Source organism: Zophobas morio, unplaced genomic scaffold (genome assembly GCF_036711695.1).
Source record: "Zophobas morio isolate AGI-343-1 ecotype UQ-CSIRO unplaced genomic scaffold, CSIRO_AGI_Zmor_V1 ptg000040l, whole genome shotgun sequence".
In the NCBI taxonomy this organism is placed as follows: domain Eukaryota; kingdom Metazoa; phylum Arthropoda; class Insecta; order Coleoptera; family Tenebrionidae; genus Zophobas; species Zophobas morio.
Window position 1 is genome coordinate 1,505,054 of NW_026972145.1, and position 16,002 is coordinate 1,521,055.

Genomic DNA, 16,002 nt, shown 5'->3' on the forward strand with positions numbered 1-16,002 from the left:
CGAGCAGAGAACATCGAGATGCGTCATAGTTTAAATTAAATGACGGTTGAGGACTCCGCGACTTATGTTGGCAACAGTGTATGTTTCTAACTAGGAATAAAATTAACTAATGTCATAATATTTTTCACGACGCGTTTTACTTTCGACAAATTGACACTAGATATACCAGAATAATAATAATTACAGTTCGTCGTCTGAGAACTTGTTTGATCTACGCACCAGTTTGATACACATCCTAACCTATAATTTCTTGCTGTTTCAACTTTAGATTTCTCAGTTTTTCGAAATTATAGTTTGCGGACTTTTCAGTTTATTCCTATTTATTATTCAATTTCTCAGTTTTCAGTTTTTCTCTTCAATTTTACGATTTTTCAGTTTTTGACTTTTATAAACTCTTTATTTGTCGATTTTTCAATTGATTGCTTTTTCAGGATTTTTGGTTTTTCGATTTCTCAATTTTTCAGTTTTTCCTTTATTGTTCAGTTTTTGGATATCCCAGTTTTGGGATTTTTCAATTTTTCGATTTTTGACTCCTGGATTTTTCGATTTGTTGATTATTTTCGATTTTTCAATTTTTCGATTTTCACATTTTGCACTTTTTCGATTTTCTAACATTTGGATGTTTCAATTTTTAGAATTTCCAAATTTTCGTTTCGATTTTTTTATTTTTCAGTGTTTGGATTTTATAATTTCTCGATTTTCCAACTTTTAGGTTTTTCAAAAAACAATTAACTTTTTGTTTCGGTTTTTTATGTTCTTAATTTTATCCATTTTTCGGTTTTTCAGTGTTTTGAGTTTATAATTTTTCTTTTTTTCAATGCGAAAAATTTGACACAGAAAAAAGAAAAATTGTAAAACCAGAACATTGAAAAACCGAAAAATTGAAAAAATAAAGAAAATAAAAAACCGAAACGGAAAATTGTAAATTGGAAAACTGAAAATTCGTGAAATTGCAAATCGAAAAATTGCAAAATCGAAAAACTGAAACATCAAAAAGTTGGAAAATGGAAAACTGGAAAATCTAAAAATGTCGATGTGTCGACTTTTGACTTTTTCGATTTTTAAATTTTAGATTTTTCAATTTTTTGGTATTTTAATTTTTCAATATTTAAAATTTTAGATTTTTCGATTTTTCATTTCAGCTCTTCCATATTTCACTTTTTCAAAAGTTTGGATTTCTTAATCTTCCGATTTTTCGACCTCTCGGTCTTAGATTTTCTGTTTTTCAGTTATCGTCTTTTCAATTTTTCGATTTTTAAATTTTAGTTTTTTCAGTTTTTTGATATTTTAATTTTTCAATGTTTAAAATTTTAGATTTTTCAATTTCTCGATTTTTCATTTCAGCACTTCCATATTTCAATTTTTCAAAAGTTTCGATTTTTCGGCTTCTCGGTTTTAAATTTTCTGTTTTTCAATTGTCGATTTTTCAATTTTTCGATTTTAAATTTTAGATGTTTCAGTTTTTTGATATTTTAATTTTTCAATGTTGAAAATTTTAGATTTTTCGATTTCTCGATTTTTCATTTCAGTTCTTCGATATTTCCGTTTTTCATGTTTTCGAATTTTTCAAATGTTTTGATTTCTTAATTTATCGATTTTTCGACTTCCCGGTTTTAGATTTTCTGTTTTTCAATTGTCGTTTTTTTCAAATTTTCGATTTTTCAATTTTTCAAATTTGACATTTAAATTGTCAATTTATCGATTTTTCAATTAATCGATGTTTTGACTTTCCCATTTCTTGACTTACGAAGATTTCGATATTCCTGTTTTTCAATGCTGTAATTTTTCGATTTTTCATTTTTTAGTTTTTTAAGGTTTCGATTTTTCGACTTTACTTTTTGGATTTTTCGATTGCTCAATTTTTCGACTTTTTAGGTTCTCAGTTTTCGGATTTTTCAGGTTTTCCATTTTTCAGTTTTTCTTTCATTTTTCAGTTTTTGGATATCTCAGTTTTGGGATTTTTCAATATTTCGATTCTTCGACTTCTCGATTTTTGACCCCTGGATTTTTCGATTTGTTGATTATTTTACTTTTTCGATTTTTCAATTTTTCGATTTTCACATTTTGCACTTTTTCGATTTTTAATTTTTAATCCTTCGATTTCGACCTATTTTTCGTTTTTTCAATTTTTCTAGTTCTTAATTTCCAATTTTTAGATTTTTCCAAGTTTTCATTTTACATATACGTTTTAGGTTTTTACAATTTTCAATTTTTCCATTTCTCTGATTCGAAAAGTTGGAAAATCGAAAAAGTAAAAAGACAGGAAAATCTGAGAAATTGAAAATCTGAAAAAACGAAAAATTGCAAAATCGAAAACCTAGAAAGAAAATCGAAAAATTGGAACGAAGAAAAAACGAATCGAATCGAAAAATTGGAAATCCGAAAAATTGTAAAATCGAAAAGCTGTAATTAAAAAATTGAACGTCGAGAAATTAAAAACTTAAAAATCGAAACTGGAAAATTAAAAAATGAAAATTCTAAAATTCCAAAATTGGAAAGATTATTATTATTGCATATTTAAAACGAAATCGAGAAAAACTGAAGAAACGAAAAATTTCAAATCGAAAAATTGAAAATCAAAAAATTAAAAAAAATCACATTGAGAAAAAGAAAAATTATAAACTCAGAACACTGAAAAACCGAAAAATGGATAAAATAAAGAACATAAAAAAACCGAGACAAAAAATTGCAAATCGAAAAATTGAAAATTCGTGAAATTGTAAATCGAAAAATAGCAAATTTTACAAAATTGAAACATCCAAAAGCTGGAAAATCGAAAAACTGAAATATTTGTCCAAGAGTGAAGAATGAAAAATTGTAAAAATACAGACAATTAAAAATGAAAATGAAAGCCCCAAATCGAAAATTTTTAAAATTGAAAGCTCCAGAAAATTTAAATCGAAAAATTGCAAATCAAAGGACCGACGAAACGAAAAATTGAAAAATTGGAAAGAAGAAAAAACGAATCGATTCGAAAAAATTGTAAAATCGAAGATCTGTAACATTGAAAGGCCGAAAAATTAATATGTAAATGAAAAAGTTATAAAATCCAATACGTAATTGAACAATGAAACAATTCTAAAATCGCAAAAAATTGAAAAATCGTGAAAATGAAAAATCAAAAATAAAAAATCTAAAAAACTGAAAAAACGAAAAATTGAAAAATCTAAAAGTTAGAAAATCAAAAAACTGAAAAATCGAAAAATTTTAGATCGAAAAATTGAAGGAACAAAAAAATGAAAAATCAAAAAATTGCAAATCGAAGAACCGACGAAACGAAAAATTGAAACTGAAAAACTAAAAATCGAAAAATTGGACAGAAGAAAAAACAAATCGAATCGAAAAATTGGAAAATTGAAAAGCTGTAACATAAAAGATCTAAATCAAAAAATTGGAAAATCGAATAAAAATGAAAAAGTTATAAATTCCAATAATTGAAGAATTAAACAATTCTAAAATCGCAAAATAAAAAAAGATTATTACTACATATGTATTTAAAATGAAATCTAGAAAAATTGCAAATCAAAAATCGCAAACCGAAAAATTGAAAAATTCAAAAACTGAAAAATTTCACACTGAAAAAAAAAATTATAAAATTGAATTTTTGTTTGTCGATTTCTCTATTTTTCGATTTTTCTACTTCATCACTTTTCGATTTCTCGTTCTCTTGATCTTTCAATCTCCCAATTTTTCAATTTTTCGAATTTTTAAGTTTTTTGATTTCTCGATTTATCGAGATTTGAATTTTTCGATATTTTGATTGTCAATTTCTCAATTTATAAATTGTTCAATTTTTAACTTTTCGATTTTTTGATTTTGACCCATTTTGGTTTCTCAATTGTTCGACTTTTCGACTCCACGATTTCTTGATCTTTTGATTTTTCGATTTCTCGGTTTTTCGATGTTTCGATTTTTCAGTTATCCGATTTTTTAAATTTGGGAGTTTCGATTTCCCGATTTTTCGTCATTCGGTTTTTAAATTTCAGATTTTTGAATTTTACATTTTTTCGATTTTCTGATGTTTCATTTTTCGATTTTCAGTTCTTCGATATTTCGATTTTTCAATGTTTCGGTTTTACGATTTTTTAAGGTTTCGTTTTTTCGATCATTAGATTTCTCGATTTTTCGAATTTTCGATTATTTTAATCCAAAATTCGCTTCTGAACGCTTAGAGTCGACATTGGCCTGAGCGCGCTCTGGTCTATAGAACAAACAAGTCCTCAGGCGACGAGTTGTAGTGAAACAAGTTTTTTTATTGGCATCGACTATTTAAATTTGGCGCTTGACGACTCCAATGTCAATAAGGGCGCTTTTGCAAAATCAGCCTGGTTGTCGCATCTACATTAATCTATGATTCGAGTGACAGTGGACAATGTGGTCGTAAAAATGGGATAAAGGTAAGCAAAAAAGGCACCACGAAGCGTTTCAGTCGCAAAAACCCGATAAATTTTGTCTTCTTTTGTGACAAATAATACGTTATCGTGGGGATTTTTCGGCCACAACGTTGGCGTCCTGTGACAATTGTCAACTGTCAAAAATTGTTCGCGGGCAAAATAACAATACACCGTTGTAAATGAAAATCCGACGCCAATTTTTTACGTAATATCTCGCCGCGTTGATGATTTTTGCCCAAAAGTGACCTTTCTCTGCATCTAGTTTAATTTCTGGACACCCCAGAGCCTTTTCGGACCGCCTGCCACAGTCAGCATTCCTAACCTAAAAATCAATTGTTGATCGTTATTTGGAATTACTAGAATGGCTAAAGTTCAGCTTTGTAATATCACAGTCATGGACAATCCCAGTCCGTTCTCGAACCCCTTTCAGTTCGAAATCACTTTTGAATGCATCGAGGAGCTCAAAGAAGGTGAGTGGCCCCCTTGTTTCGGTTTTGTTTTGAATAACTTGGTTTTTCAGATTTAGAGTGGAAGATGATTTATGTTGGTTCGGCGGAAAGCGAAGAGTATGATCAGATTCTGGACTCGGTTATGGTGGGCCCCATTCCTGAGGGGAAACACATGTTCGTGTTCCAGGCGGACCCCCCTAACGTGACTCGTATCCCTGAGAATGACGCTATTGGGGTGACTGTGGTGCTGCTCACTTGCTCGTATCGCTCGCAGGAGTTCATCCGGGTTGGCTACTTTATTAATAACGAGTACACGGACCAGGAGCTGCGCGAGAACCCGCCGAGCCCCCCGCAGTTCGATAAGGTCGTTCGGAACATTCTGGCTTCGGAGCCTCGCGTGACGCGCTTCAAGATCAACTGGGAGGAACCGAACGCTCAGGAGAACGGGGCTGCGGCAGCGGAGCCCCCGGCCGCCGCCCCCGTGGAGGAAACCCGCGTCGAGCCGCCGGCGTTCAACGAAAACTCGAACTCGTGGGCCGCCATGGAGTGCTCCTAATATTGTATATATAGCGCTAAGTCTAGGGTATTTTTGTATTTATTTGTTGTATTGAGAATAAAGTTTTGCATATTTTCAATCGATAAGGGGTTAATGGGGTGGGGGCCCCTTCTCCCGTAATTAGGGACTTCGAGGTAAGTGAAAGAGTTGCCGGAATGGCCGAGGGAGGGGAAGGACGGTTTCGACGCAGCAAGCTTCCAGTGCGCCTGCAAGCGACTTTGGGTTTTAACGAAGAGGGGATAAGAGCGAGTTTGGCGTGCGGCGGCGCTGGTGTTATTTTTTTTGTGTATCAAATGACGCGAGCGGCCGGCCAATCAGCGTCGCGTATTCCCTGCTAGCGTAGTAGTGGACCCCGTTTTTGCCAATGAAGTGAAAATTGTTTGAGGTACGTAGAAATTTTATTCATTTTATCACGGAAATCGTGCGAGCAGCACCACTGCGGCCCCACGCGGGCCCGAAAGGCCCCAAAAAATTCCGTTTTTTTTGGCGAGACGTGGGGCGGGAGGCGGCGAGGTGCCCGCTCGCGGCACACATGGATTTTGCCCCCTCGACCGCAGATAACCTAACTTTCTTATCGATTTTTGCGCGATCGCGTTCGTTGCTCCTTTGGGGCTGTCGCAGGTATGCTCCCCCCACTCCGGCGGCGCTGGGGGCCTCGGCGGAGCGCCGCGGGGCGGGGGCCGCCCGAGCGGGCCGGAGGCGGCGGCGGCGACGTAGCGACCGCCGCCGCTGCCGCCGCTTTCCCACGTGGAACAGCCTTGAAGCTCGTCGGACCGGTCCATTTTTCGCTGGGGTGGGGGGAATGCGACAAGAAGAAGACGAAAAAAGGGGCATCGTAAAAGATGGCGGTAGAGTGATTAGTTATTTGTGGTTGCGAATTTGCGAATTTGTTTATAAACAAAGAGGAGGCGCGAGCGCCGCCGCCGCACCGCCGCCGGGACCCGAGGGGGGCCTCGCTCGAGCGAAACGTGCGTATCTAGGCGGCTGTGACGCGGCCGTTGCTGCGAAATCTGACGTAAACGTAGAGGTTATGTTTGGATTGAAGTTTTTGTTGTGATGTTGCAGGTTTTGGGGCAATTTCTGACTAAAGTCGGGGCGGAGTCGCACGAAGGGGGCTCAGGGGCGCCCAGTCGACGCAGCGCAGCGTCGCTCCTAACGAAAATTCGGCCGTCGGCAGCACAAAACCCGCCCCCATGGAGCAACCCCGAACGAAATAATGCCTTGGCTCACGGCGTTCCCTCTCGATGTTTACAACGATAAAATGGCCCTATTCGAGTTCGGCTAAGCCAGAGTGACCAGTGCTTTCAGACTTTTGTGACTCGTTCGCCCACAAACGCTTCGCACGATGAGTTAGGTTTAGGCAGCAGAAACGACATTCCGGTGTACATTTTCTTTCCCTTCGTTTCGTTTTTGTGTAACTAGCGTAGCCACGATGTCGTACTTAAAGATACTGTGAGGGTTAGTGTCGTAGGAAAAATGTCTCAAACGCCCCAGAAGCTCGGTCAGAAGATGTGCAAATCACCGAAGAATTCCGCCAACAGCTACCAGATAAAGCCGGAGAAGATCGACTACGAGAACCTGAGCACTAACTGTACGGTGGTGGGCTCCAACAACCTCAACCTGGTCAAGAAGCCGCAGATCGTGACCAACATGTCTCCAGCCTACTCCAATCCAAGCCCCGGCTATCCGCCGTCTCCGTACTCGTCGCCTGCTAGTCTCAAGTCGCCTTCGCCTAACCTCAAGCCCCCTACGCCCCAGCCGAGCTTTCCGGTTATGCAGATCATCAACAGCCACTCGCTGCTGGCCAGACCCATACAAACCAGCCAATCGCAGAACATCATCAAGCTTAAACCGCACCTCAACATCTTGCCAAAACCCAGTGCCAGCCCCCAGCCCTCGCCCAAACCGAGCGTCAGGTAAATCAAAATTGCAACAACCGAATGCTTTTTAATTGTATAGCATTTTTGCTCATTTATGTAAAGATAATACGAAAACATCGCTGACCTTCACACTATTTTTGTAATAGTGCGGTAGTAATGAAAACAAATGAGAACCTTGAATACAAACTGCTCATTACACTCTGGACTCAAAAAAAGGGATACGTATCAAAATAATCGCTCCTGAGCGGACGCATGCCGGGAAAAGAAAAACGAAAGTCTTTGCGTGCTGACGGCTACTTTTACTAGACTGGTTGGCTCAGTAACCTAAAATCAATTAGCGATAGTAAAAGCGGCGCTGGAGTGGAAGCGACAGCCTGATGCAAACAATGACTCATTTATTCAGAAATTAAAAAAAAAATAGCATTTTTAAATATTGATTATTTTTTTTAATACGCTATTAGTAAACTTTTTATTCGCAGAAAAACAATCTCTAAAAGTATGGAAAATTAGGGCCCACTTTTTTTTTGATGACAAATACATAACCTCTAAAATATTCCCTAGATGTTACAACGCCAACTAAAATTTATCTGATACTTCCCACCAACAATCTATGACGTCATCTTAAAATTCCTATCTAAAATATCCAAAATATGATGAGTTCGCATTTGTGATTTATCATTCCATACAGGGTGACTCAAAAAATTAATGAATGCGTGAATTTATTTTATTGATTAAATCAGTTACGACTCGCCCCATTTGCCCAGAAAATTTTGAAAATACAATACTGTTTTTCTAGTTTTATGAATAAGCGGTAGATTTTAACAATTTTATCTCTCTTTCCATTCCATTTTTCCATCTTTCATTCGGACTAAGCAAAATGAATCACTGAAATGGAGGCGGGGTGAATTATACCAGGTGTTTCTTTTATTTAATACAACCCCTGTAAGTTTTTTATTTAAAGATAAACGTACTATAGTTCTTTGAGAGAATTTGTTTTATTTTAAAATATGGCTTATGTGAATAAATGACATTTTTCAATTTACAAGATTGATAATTTATTGATAAAGATCAATAAATGTGAATTTTTAGTCTATTTTATTGAATAACTTTTCAAGTATGATTTCAGAATATCGGTTGCTTTTGATTGTTTACAAAAAATCAGACTTTCCATTTATGAAAAAATATCCAGTGTTCCATAAAAAAAAAGGTGACGTCATTTCCGGTTCTACAGGAAATGATAATAAAAATGTGAGGTTGCCATCACATAGATCTTTTCAAATGATACAAATTTGCCCAAAGAACCACAGGTTTATCTTTAAGAATAAAAAAGTTACTGAGGTTGTATTAAAAAAAAAACACCCTGTATGTTCTTTTGTAAAGTAAGAATGGGAACTAATAGAACGTAGGTTGTTAAAAAAAACGTTAATCGTAATTTTTTTGTTATGCTACTTATTTGCTGTAACATTTATTTCTTATTTCTTAAGAACAAAAATGAGAACGGGTGGGTGGGCGGGGCTAACTTTAACTTCTTCCTAGAGAGTCTTTTATAGGCAAACAATAATAATTTTTCGTGTATTTTTGAATAACTGTTTAAGTATGATTTTAGAATATTGGTTGCTTTTGATTTTTTACAAAAAATCAGTCTTTCTATTTATGAAAAAAATATACGTAGTGTTCCATAAAAAAGATTAAGTTGACGTCATTTCCGCTTCTACAATAAGCGATAATAAAAATGTGAGGTTGCCATCACATAGATCTGTTAAAATTATACAAATTTGCTCAAAGAACTACAGGTTTATCTTTAAGAATAACAAAGTTACAAGAAGTTGTATCAAATAAAAGAAACACCCTGTATGTTTTTTTTTGTAAAATGAGAATGGGAACTAATAGAACGTAGGCTGTTAAAAAAACGTTAATCGTGATTTTTTTGTTATACTACTTATTTGCCATAACATTTATTTCCGATTTCAGAAGAAAAAATTAGAGAACGGGTGGGTGAGCGGGGCTAAATTTAACTTTTTAATGCAGAGTCTTTCATAAGCAAGTAGTAGCCCCGCCCACCCACCCCCTCTTTATTCCAGTGATTACTCTTAATATTGTTCAGTCCTATCTTAGTAAAAATGAAACAACGGGTGGGTGGGCGGGGCTAAATTTAACTTTTTCTGACAGAATCTTTTATAAGTTAGCAATAACCCCGCCCACCCACCCCCTCTTCATTCCAGTGATTATTCTTAATATTGTTCAGTACTATCTTAGCAAGTTTTACCTCCGCCCACCCACCTTTTTTTTTTCTTAGAGGATATGTCATTTACCAATAAATTTCACGAGTGTCACTTTTTCAAGTTACTAGATTGTCATCAATAAATATGAATTTTTCGTGTATATTTGAATAACTATTTAAGTATGATTTTAGAATATTGGTCGCTTTTGTTTTTTTACAAAAAATCAGTCTTTCTATTTATGAAAAAAATATACCCAGTGTTCCATAAAAAAAATTTAGTTGATGTCATTTCCGCTTCTACAGGAAGTGATAATAAAAGTGTGAGGTTGGCATCACATAGATCTTTTAAAATGATACAAATTTGCTAAATTTAACTTTTTAATACAGAGTCTTTCATAAGCAAATAGTAGTCCCGCCCACCCACCCCTCTTCATTCCAGTGATTATTGTTAATATTGTTCAGTCCTATCTTAGTAAAAATGAAACAACGGGTGGGTGGGCGGGGCTAAATTTAACTTTTTCCTGCAGAATCTTTCATAAGTTAGCAATAGCCCCGCCCACCCACCCCCCTTTTTTTTTTCTTAGAGGATATGTCATTTACCAATAAATTGCACGAGTGTCAATTTTTCAAGTTACAAGATTGTCGTCAATAAATATGAATTTTTCGTGTATTTTTGAGTAACTATTTAAGTTTGATTTTAGAAAATTGGTTGCTTTTTATTGCTTACAAAAAATGAGACTTTCCGCTTATAAAAAAAAAACCATTGTTCCATAAAAAAAAAAATTGACGTCATTTCCGTTTCTACACGGGGCTAAATTTAACTTTTTAATACACAGTCTTTCATAAGCAAATAGTAGCCCCGCCCACCCACCCCCTCTTCATTCCAGTGATTACTCTTAATATTGTTCAGTCCTATCTTAGTAAAAATGAAACAACGGGTGGGTGGGCGGGGCTAAATTTAACTTTTTCCTACTGAATCTTTTATAAGCAAGCGAAAGCCCCGCCCACCCACCCATTCTTCATTCCAGTGATTACTCTTAATATTGTTCAGTAATATCTTAGCAAGTTTTAGCCCCGCCCACCCACCCTTTTTTTTTCTTAGAGGATATGTCATTTACCAATAAATTGCAGGAGTGTCAATTTTTTAAGTTACTAGATTGTCATCAATAAATATGAATTTTTCGTGTATTTTTGAATGACTATTTAAGTATAATTTTAGAATATTGGGTGCTTGTGATTTTTTACAAAAAATCAGTCTTTCTATTTATGAAAAAATACATCTAGTGTTCCATAAAAAAAAATAAGTTGACGTCATTTCCGCTTCTACAGGAGGTGACAAAAAAATGTGAGGTTACCGTCACATAGATCTGTTAAAATGATACAAATTTGCTCCAAGAACTACAGGTTTATATTTAAGAATAAGAAAGTTAGAAGGGTTGTATTAAGTAAAAGAAACACCTTGTATGTTTTTTTTTTTAAGTGAGCATGGGAACTAATAGAACGTAGGCTGTTAAAAAAACGTTAATCGTATTTTTTTGTTATACTACTTATTTGCTCTAACATTTATTTCTTATTTCTGAAGAAAAAATGAGAGAACGGGTGGGTGGGCGGGGCTAAATTTAACTTTTTCCTGAAGAATCTTTCATAAACAAGCAATAGCCCCGCCCACCCACCCCCTGTTCATTCCAGTGATTACTCTTAATATTGTCCAGTCCTATCTTACAAAAAATGAGACAACGGGTGGGTGGGTTGGGCTAAATTTAACTTTTTTCTACCGAATATTATAAGAAAACAGTAGCCCCGCCCACCCACCCGCTCTTCATTCCAGTGATTACTCTTAATATTGTTTAGTTTTATTTTAGTAGGTTTTAGCCCCGCCCACCCACCCTTTTTTTCTTAGAGGAGGTGTCATTTATCAGTAAATTTTATTCGATTTTCCAATTTTTTAATTTAGATCTTTTATGTTACAGCTTCTCAATTTTCCAATTTTTCGATTCCATTTGTTTTCTCTTCTGCCCAATTTTTTGATTTTTAGTTTTTCCCGAATTTTCAATTTTTTACTTAGATTTGTATTTTATTCATTTTTACAAGTGTTCAGTTTTTCAATCTTCCAATTTTATAATTTTTGTTTTTTTAATTTTTCGATTTGCTGTTTTTCAGTTTTTCATTCTTCACTTTTCGAGTTTTCGTTTTCAAATTTTTCAGTTTTTTTGATTTTCTAACTTTTGGATGTTTCAATTTTTAGAATTTTCAATTTTTCGATTTGCAATTTTTCGTTTCGATTTTTTTATTTTCTTTATTTTTGCAATTTTTCGGTTTTTCAGTGTTTGGATTTTATAATTTTTCGATTTTCCAACTTTTAGATTTTTCCAATTTTTTAGATTTTTTATTTTCGATTTTACAATTTTTTCGAAGCAATTTTCACATTTTGCACTTTTTCGATTTTTAATTTTTAATCTTTCGATTTCGACCTATTTTTCGTTTTTTCAATTTTTCTAGTTCTTAATTTCCAATTTTTAGATTTTTCCAAGTTTTCATTTTATACGTTTTCGGTTTTTACAATTTCCAATTTTTCCATTTCCCTGATTCGAAAAGTGGGAAAATCGAAAAAGTAAAAGGGCTGGAAAATCTGAGAAATTGAAAATCTGAAAAAACGAAAAATTGCAAAATCGGAAACGTAGAAAGAAAATCGAAAAATTGGAAAGAAGAAAAAACGAGAAAAATTGGAAATCCGGAAAATTGTAAAGTCGAAAAGCTATAATTAAAAAACTGAACGTCGAGAAATTGAAAACTTAAAAAACGAAACTGGAAAATTAAAAAATGAAAATTCTAAAATTCAATTCTCATTTTCTTATTTCTGAAGAAAAAATGAGAGAACGGGTGGGTGGGCGGGGCTAAATTTAACTTTTTAGTGCAGAGTCTTTCATAAGCAAGTAGTAGCCCCGCCCACCCACCCCCTCTTTATTCCAGTGATTACTCTTAATATTGTTCAGTCTTATCTTAGTAAAAATGAAACAACGGGTGGGTGGGCGGGGCTAAATTTAACTTTTTCTGACAGAATCTTTTATAAGTTAGCAATAGCCCCGCCCACCCACCCCCTTTTCATTCCAGTGATTATTCTTAATATTGTTCAGTACTATCTTGGCAAGTTTTACCTCCGCCCACCCACCTTTTTTTTTTTCTTAGAGGATATGTCATTTACCAATAAATTTCACGAGTGTCACTTTTTCAAGTTACTAGATTGTCATCAATAAATATGAATTTTTCGTGTATATTTGAATAACTATTTAAGTATGATTTTAGAATATTGGTCGCTTTTGTTTTTTTACAAAAAATCAGTCTTTCTATTTATGAAAAAAATATACCCAGTGTTCCATAAAAAAAATTTAGTTGATGTCATTTCCGCTTCTACAGGAAGTGATAATAAAAGTGTGAGTTTGGCATCACATAGATCTTTTAAAATGATACAAATTTGCTCAAAGAACTACAGGTTTATATTTAAGAATAAGAAAGTTAGAAGGGTTGTATCAAGTAAAAAAACACCCTGTATGATCTTTTGTAAAGTGAGAATGGGAACTAATGGAACGTAGGCTGTTAAAAAAATTATTAATCGTAATTTTTTTGTTATACTACTTATTTGCTGTAACATTTATTTCTTATTTCTGAAGAAAAAATTGGAGAACGGGTGGGTGGGCGGGGCTAAATTTAACTTTTTCTTACAGTCTTTCATAAGCAAGTAGTAGCCCCGCCCACCCACCCCCTCTTCATTCCAGTGATTACTGTTAATATTGTTCAGTCCTATCTTAGAAAAAATGAGAGAACGGGTGGGTGGGCGGGGCTAAATTTAACTTTTTAATACAGAGTCTTTCATAAGCAAATAGTAGTCCCGCCCACCCACCCCTCTCCATTCCAGTGATTATTGTTAATATTGTTCAGTCCTATCTTAGTAAAAATGAAACAACGGGTGGGTGGGCGGGGCTAAATTTAACTTTTTCCTGCAGAATCTTTCAATAAGTTAGCAATAGCCCCGCCCACCACCCCCCCCTTTTTTTTTTCTTAGAGGATATGTCATTTTCCAATAAATTGCACGAGTGTCAATTTTTCAAGTTACAAGATTGTCGTCAATAAATATGAATTTTTCGTGTATTTTTGAGTAACTATTTAAGTTTGATTTTAGAAAATTGGTTGCTTTTTATTGCTTACAAAAAATCAGACTTTCCGCTTATAAAAAAAAACCATTGTTCCATAAAAAAAAATTTACGTCATTTCCGTTTCTACACGAAGTGATAATAAAACTGTGAGTTTGCCATCACATAGATCTTTTAAAATTATACAAATTTGCTCAAAGAACTACAAGTTTATCTTTAAGAATAAGAAAGTTATAATGGTTGCATCAAGTAAAAGAAACACCTTGTATGTTTTTTTTAACTGAGCATGGGAACTAATAGACCGTAGGTTGTTAAAAAAACGTTAATCGTAATTTTTTTGTTATACTACTTGTTTGCTCTAACATTTATTTCTTATTTCTGAAGAAAAAAATGAGAGAACGGGTGGGTGGGCGGGGCTAAATTTAACTTTTTCTTACAGTCTTTCATAAGCAAGTAGTAGCCCCGCCCACCCACCCCCTCTTCATTCCAGTGATTATTCTTAATTTTGTTCAGTCCTATCTTAGTAAAAATGAAACAACGGGTGGGTGGGCGGGGCTAAATTTAACTTTTTTCTGCAGAATCTTTCATAAGTTAGCAATAGCCCCGCCCACCCACCCCTCTTCATTCCAGTTATTACTTTTAATATTGTTCAGTTTTATCTTAGCAAGTTTTAGCCCCGCCCACCCACCCCTTTTTTTCATGGATGATATGTCATTTACCAATAAATTGCACGAGTGTTAATTTTTCAAGTTACTAGATTGTCGTCAATAAATATGAATTTTTCGTGTATTTTTGAGTAACTGTTTAAGTATGATTTTAGAATATTGATTGCTTTTTATTGCTTACAAAAATCAGACTTTCCGTTTTTGAAAAAATGTATCCATTGTTCCATAAAAAAAAAGTTGACGTCATTTCCGCTTCTACAGGAAGTGATAAAAAAATGTGAAGTTGCCGTCACATAGATCTTTTAAAATGATACAAATTTGCTCAAAGAACTACAGGTTTATCTTTAAGAATAAGAAAGTTAGAAGGGTTGTATCAAGTAAAAGAAACACCTTTTTTTTTTAAGTAAGCATGGGAACTAATAGAACGTAGGCTGTTAAAAAAACGTTAATCGTATTTTTTTTATTATACTACTTGCTATAACATTTACTTCTTATTTCTGAAGAAAAAATGTGAGAATGGGTGGGTGGGCGGGGCTAAATTTAACTTTTTCTTAGAGAGTATTTCATAAGCAGGTAGTAGCCCCGCCCACCCACCCCCTCTTCATTCCAGTTATTACTTTTAATATTGTTCAGTTTTATCTTAGCAAATTTTAGCCCCGCCCACCCACCCTTTTTTTTCTTAGTGGATATGAAAATAAATATGAATTTTTCGTGTATTTTTGAATAACTATTTAAATATGATTTTAGAATATTGGTTGCTTTTGATTTTTGACAAAAATCAGTCTTTCTATTTATGAAAAAAATATACCTAGTGTTCCATAAATAAAAAATTAAATTGACGTCATTTCCGCTTCTACAGGAAGTGATAATAAAAATGTGAGGTTGCCATCACATAGATCTGTTAAAATGATACCAATTTGCCCAAAGAACTACAAGTTTATCTTTGACAATAAGAAAGTTACAAGGGTGGTATCAAATAAAAGAAACACCCTGTATGTTCTTTTGTAAAGTGAGAATGGGAACTAATAGAACGTAGGCTGTTAAAAAAACATTAATCGTATTTTTTTTGTTTTACTACGAAAAATTTCTTATTTCTGAACAAAAAAATGAGAGAACGGGTGGGTGGGTGGGGCTAAATTTAATTTTTCGTACAGAATCTTTTATAAGCAAGCAATAGCCCCGCCCGCCCACCCCTTCTTCATTCTAGTGATTACTCTTAATATTGTTCAGTCCTATGTTAGAAAAAATGAGACAACGGGTGGGTGGGCGGGGCTAAATTTAACTTTTTCCTACAGAATCTTTTATAAGCTATTAATAGCCCCATCTTCATTCCAGTGATTACTCTTGATATTGTTCAGTTTTATCTTAGCAAGTTTTAGCCCCGCCCACCCACCCTTTCTTTCTTTCTTAGAGGCTATGTCATTTACCAAAATTAATCTTATTTCAGCAGATACCAGCCCCTATTTTAACGATTTTATCTCTCTTCACCTGAGATCTACCTTTCATTCGGACTAGACAAAATGAGTCACTGAAATGGAGCCAGGGTGGGTGGGCGGGGTAAATTATACCACGTGTTTCTTTTATTTTATACAGCCCCTGTAAGATTTTTATTTTTAAAGGTAAACATATAGTTCTTGGAGCAAATTTGTAGCATTTTAAAAGATCACTTATGTAAATAAATGAGTTGAG

The 16,002-nt window shown here is 34.4% G+C and overlaps 2 protein-coding genes across 6 annotated transcripts in view; both read left to right on the plus strand.

The window, feature by feature from the left end:
• Positions 1-4,335: 4,335 nt before the first annotated feature.
• Positions 4,336-5,478, plus strand: LOC135140459 (histone chaperone asf1). 3 transcript variants are annotated; one of them, XM_064071011.1, is made up of 3 exons: positions 4,336-4,397; positions 4,657-4,864; positions 4,915-5,478. In XM_064071011.1, the coding sequence occupies exons 2-3, from the start codon at positions 4,756-4,758 to the stop codon at positions 5,397-5,399; spliced, it is 594 nt and encodes a 197-aa protein (XP_063927081.1). In that variant the 5' UTR covers positions 4,336-4,397; positions 4,657-4,755; the 3' UTR covers positions 5,400-5,478. The 3 variants fall into 3 exon arrangements, with proteins under 3 accessions (XP_063927081.1, XP_063927079.1, XP_063927080.1); XM_064071010.1 differs by lacking the exon at positions 4,336-4,397 and adding an exon at positions 4,506-4,599; XM_064071009.1 differs by lacking the exon at positions 4,336-4,397 and having other exon boundaries at positions 4,494-4,864.
• Positions 5,479-5,710: 232 nt separating this feature from the next.
• The window catches only part of LOC135140703 (BRD4-interacting chromatin-remodeling complex-associated protein-like), a 30,009-nt gene continuing 19,717 nt past the window's right edge, over positions 5,711-16,002 (plus strand). The window contains exons 1-2 of one of the 3 annotated variants that reach the window (XM_064071356.1): positions 5,711-5,784; positions 6,465-7,315. In XM_064071356.1, the coding sequence (XP_063927426.1) occupies positions 6,876-7,315 (440 nt within the window). In that variant the 5' untranslated portion in view covers positions 5,711-5,784; positions 6,465-6,875. Of the gene's footprint in view, positions 5,785-6,174; positions 6,368-6,444; positions 7,316-16,002 lie in introns of those variants that run through there. The other 2 variants (XM_064071355.1, XM_064071354.1) reach the window with 2 other exon arrangements.